Source organism: Pogona vitticeps, chromosome 2 (genome assembly GCF_051106095.1).
Source record: "Pogona vitticeps strain Pit_001003342236 chromosome 2, PviZW2.1, whole genome shotgun sequence".
In the NCBI taxonomy this organism is placed as follows: domain Eukaryota; kingdom Metazoa; phylum Chordata; class Lepidosauria; order Squamata; family Agamidae; genus Pogona; species Pogona vitticeps.
In genome coordinates, this window is record NC_135784.1 from 125,446,878 (window position 1) to 125,463,604 (window position 16,727).

The window sequence follows — 16,727 nt, forward strand, 5'->3', positions numbered from 1 at the left end:
GGAAGTTATCACTGAGAAACCACAGCTGTGGTTGAATAAAAGTTTGTTGCATATGCCCTTTGACTCTTCCTTCCTTAAGATGGAAGAGGAGGAGCTGTCCATGGTAAAACCCAAACCCAATCACACTTTATATGAGTTGTAGCCCTTGCTGAACTAGATTTGGTAGACAGAGTGCCTGAAGAACTATGGATGGAGGCTCGTAACATTGTACAGGAGGCAGCAACAAAAACCATCCCAAAGAAAAGGAAAGGCAAGAAAGCCAAGTGGCTGTCCAACGAGGCCTTACAAATAGGAGACAAGGGAAGGGAAACAAAATGCAAGGGAGATAGGGAAAGTTACAGAAAATTGAATGCAGACTTCCAAAGAATAGCAAGGAGAGACAAGAGGGCCTTCTTAAATGAACAGGGGAAAGATATAGAGGAGAATAATAGGGAAAAAATAGAGATCTGTTCAAGAAAATTGAGATGTTAACAGAACATTTTGTGCAAAGATGGACATGATAAAGGACAAAAATGGTAGGGACCTCACAGAAGCAGAAGACATCAAGAAGAGGTGGTGAGAATACACAGAGAAATTATGCCAGAAAAATTTGGATGTCCCATACAACCCAGCTAGTGTGGTTGCTGACCTTGAGCCAGACATCCTGCCAAAGAATGCTCCAACTACCATACAATTGCTCTCATTTCACATGCTAGCAAGGTTATGGTCAAAATCCTACAAGGTAGGCTTCAGCAGTATGTGGACCGAGAACTCCCAGAAGTACAAGCTGGATTCTGAAGGGGCAGAGGAATGAGAGACCAAATTGTTAACATGCACTGGATTATGGAGAAAGCCAGAGAGTTCCAGAAAAACATTTTCTGCTTCATTGACTACGCAAAAGCCTTTGACTGTGTGGACCACAACAAACTATGGCAAGTCCTTAAAGAAATGGGAGTGCCTGACCACCTTATTTATATCCTGAGAAACCTATACGCAGGACAGGAAGCAACAGTTAGAACTGGATATGGAATGGCTGATTGGTTCAAAATTGGGAAAGGAGTACGACAAGGCTGTATATTGTCCCCCAGCTTATTTAATATATATGCAGAATACATCATGTGAAAGGCCGGACTGGAGGAATCTCAAGCCGGAATTAAGATTGCCGGAAGAAATATCAACAACCTCCGATATGCAGATGATACCACTCTGATGGCAGAAAGTGAGGAGGAATTAAAGAACCTTGTAATGAGGGTGAAAGAGGAGAGTGCAAAAAATGGTCTGAAGCTCAACATAAAAAAAAAAAAAACTTAAAAAAAACTAAGATCATGGCGACTGGTCTCATCATCTCCTGGCAAATAGAAGGGGAAGATATGGAGGCAGTGAAGGATTTTACGTTCTAGGGTGCCATGATCACTGCAGATGGTGACAGCAGCCACAAAAATTAAAAGACGCCTGCTTCTTGGGAGGAAAGTGATGACAAATCTAGACATCATCTTAAAAAGCAGAGACATCACCTTGCTGACAAAGGTGATGTCTCTGCATAGACAAAGCATAGTCAAACCTATGGTTTTTCCAGTAGCGATGTATGGAAGTGAGAGCTGGACCATAAAGAAGGCTGACCACCAACGAATTGATGCTTTTGAATTGTGGTGCTGGAGGAGACTCTTTAGAGTACCCTGGACTTTGAAGGAAATTGAGTGCCCACTGGAAGGACAGATCCTGAAGCTGAGGGTCCAATAGTCTAGCCATCTCATAAGAAGAGAAGACTCCCTGGAAAAGACCCTGATTTTGGGAAAAAGTGGAGGCAAGAGGAGAAGGGGATGACAGAGGACGAGATGGTTGGACAGTGTCATCGAAGCTACCAACATGAATTTGACCAAACTCCGGGAGGCAGTGGAAGACAGGAGGGCCTGGCGTGCTCTGCTCCATGGGATCACGAAGAGTTGGACATGACTTAACGACTAAACAACAACAAGCCCTTGCTGAATAACTTTTTTCTTGACCTTTCAGAGTGGATTATTAATGTTTGTGTGTATGTATTAGAAACAGGCCCTTTGGCGGCAGGGAAGGGGGGAGAGAAGACTTTGCGTTTTGAGTCTTTACCTTATTAAAAATGCCTTTTTATGCAAATGTTGGAGGGCACAGGTTATTTGGTTATTATAAAAGGAGTCTGTGACTCAAAAAAGATTGGGAACCACTGTTCTAAGAGTTTAAATAATCTCCTTACCTGTTGAAAATATTTCTCTTTAAACAAGTTTATTGGGCGAAAATTCAGTCTTTAATTATTGTACACTATAGTTTGCATTATTGTTATTAATTATAATATATACATAATTGCCAACAAATAATTGCCAGTTACCAATAAATGGCTAAAAGAAAAGCTTATTTTAGATCCTTCTCCTCCTCCTCTTCTGTTACTATTCACAGATTTACTATCTCTTCTTTTTAAGCCAATTTCATTAAACACTAATAGATTTTATTAAAGATTACTCTTGCTTCTCTAATATGTCACAATGTAATGCAGCATGGAGTTAGCAATTGTTGGAAATTTCTAATTTAAATGTTGCTCTTAATTTGAATGACCTGCAGATCCGTACGGCAGCATATTTTCCTGACAGACCACAATGAAGGGGCCAAACTAAATCCTTTTTGTGTGATTAAAATCTAACTTGAAAATGGTAGGAATGTAACTAAATCATTTTTACATCCTTTAAAAAAGATTTGCTCTTGTTTGAAGCCCTTCAAACATATAGCCCATTAGTGAATTTCAAACCACTTGCAGTATGAACATCAGTGAACTGAGCACACTCCAATCAATCTATCCTGTATGTTATTTAAAGAACAAAAGGCTATTAACCATTTGCACGTAGCTGTTTTATGAGGTGTTTTCTGCAGAGGGCTCTGTGCCTTTATTTAAGAGGAATAATAATCATTGCACAGTATATCATCTTAATGTCAATGATTGTAACCATAGCCTGACAGGCCAGGCTCCAGACAATTGGGAAACATGTTGGAGAAGCTCTTGGGAGCATGTGGGGAATGTTGCATAGGCAAGTTCATAAATACTTGGATTGCTTTTATTTGGTTTGTGGACAGCAGTGAAACCACCCATGACATACTTGGATATTTGGCAAAGTTAAGGCTGGAGAGATGAAAGTTGATATTAGAATTTAAGTAATAACACTGATGAGTGAGGCTTTGGATTTTTTAAGTTAAACTTATGTCCGTGTATGTGTTTTCCTCCCATAGATGTATGGCAATATTGTGACTTTTTGTTTGTATAATATTATGCATATTTGTAAATAGTTCTTAATTTTAAATACTGAAATCCTTTGATATGTTTTTGTTCCGGGATTTAATAAAAAGCATTGGCCAGAATCCTGTTACTTAACTCTTGTCAGGGTAAATCCATGTACAGAAATCTCAGCAGCAAATTGCTGAAAATCAAGAAGTCGGTGTAGGCATGTGACTTTGCGCACAACAGCATATGCCTATGCTAACTTCTTAACTTACAGCAATTCACTGCTGAGATTTATGTCAAGGTATTTGTACCAGCATAGGTTTTCACCTGGATTCCAGCCTTTGTGTGAATAGTATGTATATTGTATTCTGTGGAGATATTTGAGCAAGAAACTCCAGATACCACTAAAAATATAATCCTCTTTTTCATATTCAGGTTTATTTCTAGTGCACTGTTCAAGCACTGTTAAAATGATTTAGAGGCAACAAGGCACTTAGCTTTAAACTGTTTGTACTGGATGTAGACAAAAGTCAATTGTTAACCTCAGCTCTTAGAAATAAAATGTTGCAATACCTTTGGAACAGTCTGCTTTTGGTTTATAGTGGAGATGGAAAAACGATCACATATGATATGTTGGTTAGATGGCGATTGTGAAATGTGTTGCTAGATTAACTGAAGGAAAATGGAAAAGAACATTTTCTGCACAGTCCTTTAATAAATACCCTTCTAAATAGCTCATCTCTATAGTTCTTACATAGGCATTCCTCCATAGCCTAGTTTATGTACAGTAACGATAAACAGGAAGCATTGAGACTGGGGAAAAAATCACCTCAAGAGAAGAAACCCTGAGGTGAGAAAAGCAGTTGTCCCCCTCATTTAATTAGTTTTATACCAATATACAGGACAGTGGAGGTACTGTATCTTTAACAGTTGATGGAAGTTACCTGACAAAGCCATCTGCCTAACTTCCTTCTTCACGAAGCCATTACAGCTATAATGCACTCCCATTGCATTTGTATCTACAGGTGAAACTGCACATTATAATAAGTACATGACTTGTAGCTTCACTTTTTAAAAGTGTTATTATTTTAATGTAAGAGTGGGGCTCCTAATGTAGGTTGAGATTTTTACTAAATCACTGAATGGTAGCTTTAAAATGAAGAAATTCCATTGTCAGCAGAGGGGATTGTGAAACAAAAACCACATGGGAGTGGCAGTTTAAATCTTTCCCATCCATGCATGCTGGTCCTGATCCAGACAGGGCATGCACATTTACAGAAGAGTAAAGAAGATACCCAGTGTAGTATAGTGGGGTTTGAATCTTCACTCAGCCATGGAAACACAACTGGGGGAGTGGAACTGGTAAAACAACTTCTTAAGTATCTCACTTACCTTGAAAGCCCTATTAGAGTTGCTTTCAGTCGGTTCTGACTTGACAGCACATAACACAACATAAAAGAAGAAAATAGAATACAAAGCTACAGGCTATGTGTTTTGCATATCATGTAGCTTGTCTGTGAATCCGGGGAAAATTGCACTGCTCCTAGATTTCCTGGTGGTGGCAATGGGAAAGAGTGTAGTGCACAGTTGCATTTTATGTTCCAGTTGTCGCTGTCCTATGTCAATCAGATTTTGTAATAGCAGTCCATGTTTTGCTTATATCAAAGATAGACACCTGCAATACTTTCCCTTCTGGGACTATCTTAAAGCGCACCTGGAAATTTCATTTCTAGGCAGTTGGATGGCTAACTGGTGTGCAGTATCAGGGCTGCATTATTCCAAAACTGGAAGATATGCACTTCTTGCCAATTGTTTTCAAGGCTAATACTGTAGTTTGTTGGTTTTTTAAAAATTGTTTTTGAACTGTTATACTCTGCTTAGATGGTTTTACAGAAAAGATGTATAGGTGTACCTCATACGTGTTAGCATTTGTTAAGTCAGCAGAGAAGAATTTTTTGGTTAATGTGAAGTTAAAACTGAGAAAGTGTTATATGAGGTAAGATTTGCTAACAGCAGAATTACATTGCTGTCAGAGAAATAGAGAATTCCTTTACGAAGCCCCAGTGCAAGCCCAGATAACTTCCTGCATCCATTGAATAAGCCTGTCTCCGCCCTTAGCTCATGGGTCCCCAAATGTTCTTGGACTAAAACTCCCAGAGGTCTTCACCCTTAGCTGTGCTGGCCAGGATTTCTGGGAGTTGTAGTCCAAGAACATATGGGATCCCAAATTTGGGAACTACTTCACTATCTGTATGCCAGAATTGGCTGATTTCCCAAGGAGTAAAGGGGATTCAGTGTGTTTATGTTTTTCAGCTGTATGATTGGCTGATCTTACAACTCTAACAGTGGTGGTTATGAATAGTTTCTGTTGTGTGCATTTTCTTGTGAACCAGGAGCTGATGTCTGGCTTGCCCTAGATGTCCTCTAGTGACTGGCAGATCCTTGAGCGTTGATTCCTTCCAGAAGTAACCTTTCCAAGCTCAACCATTTTTTTGCAAGTTTTTACTTTATTTTTGTCACCCAATTACCAATGCAATCACACACTCTGCAAAATATTTATCAGCATATATTTACCCAAGCTCAACAATGAGATGTATAAACAGTCCGGATTGCTTCAAGATCTTTTATTTCTCCTCTGGTTTTCTTTTCTTTTTTCTCCTTGACACAGCACCTCAATGAGAATTTGGCAAGGCTCACTGCCAAGTTTGAGAAGGCCACGGCAGAGAAGTTGAAATGTCAAGAAGAAGCTGAAGCCACAGCGAATACCATCTCTCTCGCAAATCGCCTGGTGAGAATCACTGGATAGGGCTTGTGGTTGTGCGTGAAAAGCAAATTGTGGGTGAGCTTGTGAAGAAGTTTTGGTCTGTGTTTAGGATTGTAATGGGGAACTGGAAGTCATTACTCTTATTTGTATTTGTATCCTGCCTTTACTCATAAGAAGCTAGGGCTCTGTCTTATACTGAGGTGTCCTCTTGGTCCATCTGGTTCAGAATTATCATCTCTGGCTCGCAGTAGCTTTTCAGGTTTTTAGACAGGCCTTTTCTCCTAACCTTACCTAGAGATCTCTCAAATTGCCTGGGAGTTTCTCATCCAAGTACTGACTAGGTCTGACAGTGCCTACCTTCCAAAGTCAGATGAGATCATGTGTGCTTAGGTTATTTTCCTTATCCTGGAAAGTTTTTCCTCGTCTGGTTCTAAATGAATGCAGAAAGCATTGTAAAATAGAGCCACAGTGCAGTACGATTAGTCATCCAGGGTAGAAATATATAGCTGGAGTGCCTATCTCTTGCCTTTTCACATTTTTCTAGGGATAAATGAGATAGTTAAAACCAAGGATTTGGAGCCTCTTGAAAAAAAATGCTGACTTGTGAACAGGAGATAACTATAATGGTTGAATTTCTGTGGAAAAAGATTCGGGTGCTGCTTAAATGCCATACATTTAAACATACTGTATGTGTAAATCCATACAGCGCACGTTACCATAGTCTTTCGAGACTGAAGTGTAAATCCATTTAGTGTGAGCGTAAGATTTGTTAACAGTTGTGACATGTATTGAGTGGGCAAGCTTTAGTTGCAAGTGGCTGCAGATAGACTGTGTTACTAGGCAATACACAGCTTTGAAACCACGAGATAATAATTCACCCTAGACACCCTTCTCTTATTTGGTCATTCACAGCAACAGAACGGCTACATTGTGGGCTTTTGTGAGTGCTGCTTGGCTGTCAGCACAGCAGCCATTCACGAACTCCAGCTGCTATGGAAACAACCCCTTAATTTATGGTTTTAATGAGCATATGGGATTTTAACGAGCACTGCTACCCCTTTGACTTTGAAATAAGTCTCCATTCAGGTGTGTAGCTCTGTAGTATATTCTTGGGTGAAGGAGCTGCCATGCGTATTTAACAGGAAGCTAAAAAATAAGATTGCTTGCTTTAGGTTTAAATAATTTGATGAGTCATTTTCCAAGTCTTAAGAGACATAAATAGTCCTATACTTTTGTATACCCCTGCCTCAATAATACTAACATTGAATAATTGCTATGGAGTCACATCTTCCAAATAAAAGTATTTAAAAATACTACTAGGGTCTGCAACCACTCACACTTGGCAAGTGTGAACACAGTTGCTTTTAATATAACTAAGCCAGCATAATTTTACAGACATGATGGCTTAAGCTGTTTATGCAAATCCCTGGGCAGAATCCTGTTTATTCCTTCTACTCACACAGTTGTCTCTTGCACAGATAGTTTCCAAGTGTGCACAATGAAGTATCCATTGACTTGTGAAGCCATGAACAAGATTCTGTCTGTGGTATGTGAATTAAAGGCATCTTGGAAATTACTTTGCTTCCTTCTTTTCTTCTAAAATAGTTCAGGTTATTCATGCAAAAGCAAGGTGACATGTTATTGTGAATGGCCAGAAATCTATCACTAAAGGTCAGGTTTCTTATGTGTGCCTCCAATGATGCTTTAAAATTAGACTCTATACGAAATTAAAAGTTGAACATACAGTTTCAAAGAGTTGAACCATTGCATCTTGGAGCAATTAGTCCAGGCCACACGGAACAATATTAAGGCACTTTCCCACCATGATTTTCCAGCACAACTCTTGGGCCATTCTGCACTTTCATCAGCAGGTGGTGCTAGCAATTTCCACAACTCCGCTTGGATTTATTTAGTGAGGAATGAGAGTTTAGCTTTGAGGCTGTTTCGGAAAAAGTCACTCATAGAGGAGCCAATTAAAAAGTGAAAGAAGGGAAAGAGCAATAACAACTAATTAGCATGGAGGGTGATTTCTTAATTAAGATGGAAACGGGTAAAAATGAAAGATTTGGTTTTGGCGCCCAGATGTAGGGCATTTTTACCCCCAATCTTAAGCTTTCTATTTTTAAGATCGACTCATTGTCCTGCCTGGCATCTGTGTATGATTTATGCACTTTTGAACTAATCTGGTAAAAAAAAACTGAGAGTGTTTGCACCCTGAGCAGAGGAGAAAATCTTTACAGTTACTTCCCTTTTGTCCACAGAGAATAAAAAGTCAAAATGCCTGGAGTAGATTCATTTGAATCTAGATGGGCGGGATAAAAGCCAAATAAATAAATAAATAAATTCTCACCTTAGCTTTGCATGATTGGCAGAGGGAAATATTGGAGGTAGAAGCTCGTTTTATTTTTGTTTCCAGAAGCAGATAAAGAAGAAAAGAGGATTTATTTATTTATTTATTTATTTATTTATTTATTTATTTATTTATTTATTTATTTATTTATCTATCTATCTATCTATCTATCTATCTATCTATCTATCTATCTATCTATCTATCTATCTATCTATCTATCTATCTATCTATCTATCTATCTATCTATCTATCTATCTATCTATCTATCTATCTATCTATCTATCTATCTATTTTCACTAGGTGCTACTTTTGGGGCAGGGGAGTGATCTGAAGAAGCTCACACATCACTCCTCGAGCTTATATTTAACTATGCAAATCTTCACCATTTTGATATACTGAGATCCTACAGCTAAATGCTCCAGAGTTGACCCTTTCCAGATAATACAATGACCTGCGATCTGATCTGACTGCTTATATGAGCTTGCAGTCAGTTTTGGAATGTGGGTTTTCCTTGTAAGGAGTCGTTGTAGATCACAAGGTGAATATGACTGAACAGCGTGATGTGGCTACAAAAAAGGCAAATGCTATTTTAGGCTGCATTAACTGAAGTATAGTTTTCAAATCCCATGAGGTGCTAGTTCCCCTCTATTCAGCTCTGGTTAGGCCTCACCTTGAGTATTGTGTCCAGTTCTGGAGACCACACTTCAAGAAGAATGCTGTCAAATCGGAACAAGTTCAGAGGAGGGCAACAAGAATGATGAAACCAAGCCCTATGAGGAAAGAATGAAAGAATTGGGCATGTTTAATCTTCAGAACAGAAGAGAGAGGGGGGATATGATAACACTTTTCAAATATTGGAAAGCCTGTCATATGGGGGGGGGGGAGGCAGGATCTGTTCTTGATCATCCCAGAGTGCAGGACACACGAAAATGGGCTCAAGTTACAGGAAGCCAGATTAGAGCTGAATATCAGGAAAAATGTCCTAACTGTTAGAGCAGTAAGACAGTGGAACCAATTACCTCAAGACGTTGTGAGTGCTCCAAAACTGGAGGCATTCAAGAGAAATTTAGACAATCACCTGGCATATATCCTTTGATTTGTATTCCTGCACTGAGCTTGTTGGACTTGATGACTCTATAGGTCCTTTCCAACTTCATGATTCTAAGATTTTTTTCCCATCTTGAACTATATTACCAATTTTTATTTTATTATACAGTGGTGCCCCACATAGCGACGATAATCCGTGCAGCAAAAATCATCGCTGTGTGGATTCGTCTCTATGCAAAATTAAAAAGCCCATAGGAATACATTGAAACCCCTTCAATGCGTTCCTATAGGCTTAAAACTTACCTTTTAAGCGAAAATCCTCCATACGGCGGCCATTTTAGCTGCCCAGTAAGCGAGGAATCCGTCCCTGTTTTACCCGGCAGCCATTTTGGAGCCGCCAATCAGCTGGGGAAAAATCATCACTATGCGAAAATTGGTAAGCGAAACAGCTTACCGGTCATCGCAAAGCGATTTTCCCCCATAGGAAACATCATTATGCGATCGCAAAAGTGATCACAAATACTTCATCGCTATGCGGATTTGTTGTTAAACGGGCAGCCCGTTATGTGAGGCACCACTGTATTGTTTTTATTTTGTTTATTATTGTTAGCTGCCCAGAGTAGACTTCAGTCTGGATGGGTGGGGTACAAATTTAGCTAAATAAATCTCAACAGTGTGTCACCATACCCTGCATTGCTTTTCCCTTGGGTATGATGTTCACTGTGCTGTGTATATGTGTATTAATTTTGGATTTCCTCTTTACCCAAGCCCAGCCTTTTTTTTTTTTTTATAGAATGTAACATTAAGCCAGGCATGACTATATGTTGTTCTCTATGCGGCCAGAGAGACAGAAAAGAGACGGAAAAGCAAACAGGCAAGAGGCTATAAAAGTATGTTTTACGTACTTCCTGTTAGAGAATATCTTCCTTTATTTGTTAAATCAACCCTTGTCGGTAGCTGTATTTTTTTATCCTTATGCTGAGACATAATAATATCAGTTTCTACTTTTGTGTCATAGTAAATGGGTGTTTGGATTTTCATATACCAATTATGAGGAACATGCTTTGAATAAATAAAATAAAATAAATTTCCAAACTGTGAAATAATAATTCAATAATTCTTCCAGTTAAGTATCTTGTCTTCATGAACACTTTCAACCTCCAAATACATGAGCCACAGTTTCAGCTACGCTGGCATGCTGGCTTTATATTTATTTTCTTATATACCTGATAGTGAATTATATTCTGTTTTCTCCAAAGAAATTTTGTTATTGTTGAAGTTCCAGTCCAGGTGTTATAAACACATAGCCCTTCAATTCATTATAACCCCACCATGCATAACGACTGGCCTGGCATGACGAGAGATGTAGGTCAGCATCTGGAGGACCACAGAGGCCCCACCCCAAGAGAATGGGAGTTCATCAATGTGACCGTTTCTTCTTAATACTGTATCTAAATGATCAAGTTTTGAAGTAATCAAAAATAAAACCATGTTCTATTGGACCAGAAACTGAGAATTATGATTATGGAAAGCTTTAAGAAACAATTCTTCTGTCTGCCTTCAATGGAAACAATACAGCATGTCATTATAACTGGTAGTGATTTTCTAAGGAACAGTCTAACTGAACTAGAATGCCTCTTGCACTGGGATTAAACCAGACAAGATGCTGAAATTGCATTTGGGAGCAGAGTTCCCTGAAGTGGTAAATGTCTGTTTGTCCTAGTATGAGCTTTTCTCATCTCTGTATCTTGCATGTAGCTTGCTTTGTTTCAGTGGTTGGTCATCAGGAGATAAACAGGGGGTTAATTTGCAAGACTGATTGCTCAGGTAGCAGCTGTGTGGAAATCCTGTTGCTAGAGGGCAAGGCGTGGTGGTGCTGCGGGCTAAACCGCAGAAGCCTTTGTGTGCTGCAGGGTCAGAAGACCAGCAGTCGTAAGATCGAATCCGCACAACGGAGTGAGCTCCCGTCGCTTTGTCCCAGCTTCTCGCCAATCTAGCGGTTCGAAAGCATGCAAATGCGAGTAGATAAATAGGGACCACCTCGGTGGGAAGGTAAACAGCGTTCTGTGTATAGCCGCGCTGGCCATGTGACCTCGGAAACTGTCTTTGGACAAATGCTGGCTCTAAGGTTTGGAAACGGGGATGAGCACCGCCCCCTAGAGTCGGACATGACTGACTAAATGTCAAGGGGAAACTTTACCTAGAGGGCAAGGCAAATATGTTAAGAGCTTCTAAATTCAAACTAAATGTCTTATCTGGTTTGACCCCTCCCCCCCGCCCTTGGATACTTTGAAGATGAACTGAGCATATTTTACATTGCTGCTTATCACTCAACTATATAATTTCATAGCCAATGTGGAAATACCCATTTACTATATTTTAGGAGTATCAGCATGCATAAGTACATGTTTGTGGCTGGTTTCCCTTTGTCTACTCCACGTTTTGGAACATTAATCCAGCTAGAAACAAACAGATGTTCAGAGAGACAGAAAAACAAAAAGGCAAGATGTTGTAAAAGTATGTTTTTAAACTTTCTTCTCTGACACCTGTTTCTTTAGACGACGTCAGTGTGAATTGCAGTGCAAAAGTGGAAATAAGCTCTGTTCTTCAAAGCATCATTTGTCTCTGACAACAGTTGTGTGAAGATGTGAGATGCGGCCAGGTGATGGAGATGTACCCACACCTTCTTAGTAGGTGTCTTAGCTGGATATTTTGTTCCTTCGAGGCTGGCATTTCCTGGAGTCAAACATCATTGGAAGCAGAATAGATTTTCCACAGTGTGTGTTGTGGACTTGCCATTTCTCCATGGGGATTCTTGTCAGGGTGGGAATCAGACTGCCATTCTCTACCTACTTATCTGGGAGTCCCATTGATCTCAGTGAGGTGCACCTCTGAGAAGACATGTATAAAATCACACCATCGTTGTGGGAATGTGCAGTGTTAAGGCAAAGTGTGTCCATTTGAAATATATAATCAATACATAAACATGTATAATGATTCTTCTGATGGGTATTTTAGGTTGGAGGCCTAGCTTCCGAAAAGGTGAGATGGGCTGAATCGGTGAAAGACTTCAAGCTGCAAGAGAGTGCATTGTGTGGAGACGTCTTGCTGATCACGGCCTTTGTCTCCTACCTGGGTTATTTCAGCAAGAAGTACAGGCAGAATTTGATGAACAATGTCTGGAAACCATACTTGAACCAGCTAAAAGTGAGCATAATTGTCACATTTCTACATGCATCTCTCCTGTGTTTGAAGATTCTGTGCAGCTATGAATTTGAAGCCTTAGGTGGTGTGTGAGTTGTGTTGGAAACAGGTTTTGCATTGACATTAGGAAGTGCCTCACCAGTTGCTGACCATAAAGATCTTTGAGGAACATTTATTAACTTCTCCACACTGGCTTTGGATTAATAGTTCAGATGTCTTCATGTTTTATTTGTGTTGCTTGTGCTGAATAATTGACTTGTCCTCCCCTTTCATATTTTATTTCATTTTGCTTTCATCCATTACATTTATGGCTTAAATCCAAACAAAACAAAACGCCCATATCACAAAATACATCTCTATATAGTTTATTATTATATCTTCAGTGAGATATCTTGTTGATTGAAAAGATATGATGTTCCTTCGTGATTCTATCCCCAAGCCTTCTGGCTAAGCACAGTCAGCTCCAGGGTGGCCTGGTGTGTCTTATGTGTCTTTTGAGAACCGAGAAGCGCAAACATTGCCTTACAGCACAACAGCAGACCTGTGGATGTGTTAATTACATTCTGCAAAAAGTACATGGTGTAATCTGATCTTGTTCTATCAAACTGTCAGCTTAGCCTGCTGCAGGACTCATGCTTTGAGGCTATGATATCATTGGTTGGTTTTTGTATACAAAAGGACATAATGAAACACCGAGGCAGGAGAGGAGACATTGCCCCTACCGAGCCAGTGAGCCAGTTCTTTTTTTAGCCTTTGGGCTTTGGGTAATAAAGTTATGAGAAAGGTAGCTTAGCTGTATTGCAGCTAACATTTGACTTTCCTCAGTCTTGAACTAAAACTTTAAAATGCAAGTGTAATTGGCCCACTAGCTCAAGTACTAGAAAAGCAAACAAAAACCAAATCAACTCTGGAACATGGCTTAGATATAATGGCTTGGAACCAAAGTCATAAACAAGAGCCAGATGGCATTTCTGGTCGGTCTGAATGTTCTGCACAAGTATGAGTATTTGCCATGCTGTTCTTAAATACCTCACTTATCTTGAAAACCCTTTCAGGGTTGTGATAAGTCAGTTCTGACTTGATGACCCATAACAACAGTTCATAATACTAATGTAGGTAGTATGAATTCATTGTGCCTGAACTTGGAACCTGAAAGCACTGACAGGATGGTATGTGTCTTTAACAGCCCCAGGTTGCCATCCCTATCACTCCTTCATTGGACCCTCTGAGGATGCTAACTGATGATGCTGACATAGCAGGTTGGCAGAATGAAGGGCTACCAGCTGACCGCATGTCCACTGAAAATGCTACTATTCTTACCAACTGTGAACGTTGGCCACTTATGGTTGACCCTCAGCTCCAAGGCATCAAATGGATCAAAAACAAGTATGGCGAAGACCTGAAAGTGACCCGGATTGGCCAGAAAGGGTAAGTAGCTGTGACTGAGCAAAGCAGCAGCGGAAACAGCTGAACAGTTGATTGTAGTGTCAAATTTGATGTATAACCTGCGGCAAACCGAAAATTGCAGGAGTCAATTGCATTTAGAGGTAAAGCTCTCCAATTTGGCAGCTATGCAGAAGTTTTGTGTATTAACCTGCTTTTTTTTAAATTACTGAGATTATACAGATTCCTGATTAAAAGGGGAGGAGCTGTGCAGAACCTGGCATGGTTGCCATAGAGACCTCTCTGAAACTGAATGTACAGAGGAGGAAGAGAATAAAGGAGGGTTGGCTGCTCTTGGCTGCCAACTTGCTGTGCCTCACATGGCATTTTCAGTGCGGAGTGTTTCAAGTGCTCTGCTACTTCATATTTGGCCGCAAGGAAGAATCAGGCCTCCAAAGGGCAGCGGATTGAAAAGTGGTGCTTTTTTGAACCCTCAAAAGAAAGCGCTTTTATTAGTGAACAGGGAAGTAATGGAGATGCTTCCAGATGGCTTCAGGAGTTGTCTTTGGAAGGATTTAGGAGAGAATTCAAAGACAGGCAAGCCTTACACAGGAAGCTGATTTTACCTAGTTCTTGTTATCTGTCAGTGAAGAAGGCTAGGGCAGTAGACTTTCCACAGGTTTTCACGGTGCTGATATTCAATGATTTCATTGTCCTCAAGGAACTTACCATATATTTCTCTTCTGTGCTTCTCTTAGCATGTTTACATATTATGTTAATATGCATTTGGATCTATGCTTTGGGTATTATGTGGCACAGATCAGGCATTGCAATGGATGGGACTGCTTCTGCTTTCATAATTTTCCTGGCCCTCACTATCCCTCAAGAAATATCCTACCAAACATATGTATAAAGAGAGCTATGTGGAAAGATGTAATATTATAGGAAACAAACTGAAATAATAGAAATAGTAGCAGAGTGGGTTCTGTTGCTGACATGCCCCTTCAGTCAGATAATACAGCATGAATCTTCCATTAGAACTAGTCTCTGATTCAACTGCCTACTGGATTAAAAAGTGCATTTAAAGTTTCAAAATATGCCATTCACGATGGTTTAGATAAATACCGTATTTTTCTGTTTATAAGGCAACCCAATGTATAAGAAAACTCCCCCTTTTCTAACCCCCAAATTAGAAAATTTGAAAATTTGCACGATCACACCTCTTTGGTCTTGAAGCCCTTTCATGGCTGCTTTACTCTGTGGCTTTGCAAAAAGCAGGGAAAGCAGCTGCCTTCTGTGTAGAAAACGACCCTCAATTTTTTTTGTCTAATTATTTGAGTAAAAAGGGTCATTTTATACATGGAAAAATACAGTATTTTATTCCTACAGAAGACAGGTGACTTCTTACAGAGTATCCTGTTCGTGGAACATGTCCACTGAAAAGTTGCTTTTTGGATCACATACCCCAGAACCCATAGCTGCCTAGGGCATTCTGTACTTGAAGGTCAACATGGTAACCACGACTAGATAGGCGGGATATAAATTAAATAAATAAATAAATAAATAAAATAAAACTTTGAAAGCTCTTGTCTAGCCTACTGTTGCCTATTCTGTCTAGCAGCAGAGCTCTTTCCCCTTCCTGCTACCTGATCCTCTTAAAAGGAGGAACCAGGGATTGAATCTAGAACCTTATGAATGCAAAGCAGCTGCTGTACCAGCGCTGAGCTTTAGTCCTTCCACAGAAAGACATCTTCACAGAAGACTCTTCACGGAAGCTACCTCACCTCTTCTTACAGGCTGCAGACGCAAACAGGGGTCTTCCATTTTTAATAACTGAGTGGGAGAAAGAATCGTGGCAGTTTCAGGGTCTGTATAGCAGGTTGCATACAGTCATGGCCAAAAATAATGGGCACCCTTGCAATTCTGTTAGAAAATGCAACTCTACTCTCAGAAAATTGAACCTTCACATGTTTGACTGTAGGGACTATGTTCTTTTCTTTGAATGCCTCATTTCTTTTTTTGTATACAATGCCATGATGTTCTTTACCAAAAAGCTCTGCTTTTGTCTCATATGTCCACAGTACGTTCTCCCAGAAGGATTGTGGTTTGTCACATATGTTTTGGCATATTCCAATCTTGCCCTTTTATTCCTTTGCATCAGCAGTGGTGTCTTCCTTGGTCTCCTACCATAGCATCCATTTTCATTCAGATGGCAATGGATAGTGCGAGCTGACACTGTTGTACCCTATGTCTGGAGATCAGCTTGAATTTGTTTGGAAGTTAATCTGGGTTCTGTATCCACCATTCGAACAACCCTTTGTTGTAATTTTTCAGTAATTTTGCTCTTCCGTCCATGTCCAGGGAGGTTAGCCTCTTGATGATATTGCACACAGTGGACACAGGAACATTAAGATCTCTGGAGATGGACGTGTAACCTTGAGGTTGTCGATGTTTTTCTACATTTTTTTCTCTCAAATCCACAGACAACTCTTTATACTTCATTCTTTTCTCCATGCTCAGTGTCACACACAACACAAAGGTTGAGTCAACTTTTCTCCATCTTAACTGGTTGCACGTGTGATTACTATATTACTATATTGCCCACACCTCTTACTTGTGACAGGTTTGTCTAAATACGAATTAAAGGCGCATCACATGCTTGAAAATCAATTATTTCTTACAATTCAGACAGGGTGCCAATAATTTTGGCCAGTGCATTTTTGGGTTTCCATGTAGGATTGTATCAGATTTGACTTTTT

At 39.8% G+C, this 16,727-nt stretch overlaps 1 protein-coding gene across 1 annotated transcript in view; it reads left to right on the plus strand.

The window, feature by feature from the left end:
- Nucleotides 1–16,727, plus strand: part of DNAH9 (dynein axonemal heavy chain 9) — a 259,117-nt gene that overhangs the window by 156,750 nt on the left and 85,640 nt on the right. The window contains exons 51-53 of the mRNA XM_072990379.2: nucleotides 5,889–6,008; nucleotides 12,400–12,588; nucleotides 13,772–14,013. Coding sequence (XP_072846480.2) covers nucleotides 5,889–6,008; nucleotides 12,400–12,588; nucleotides 13,772–14,013 — 551 coding nt within the window. The remainder of the gene's footprint in view (nucleotides 1–5,888; nucleotides 6,009–12,399; nucleotides 12,589–13,771; nucleotides 14,014–16,727) is intronic.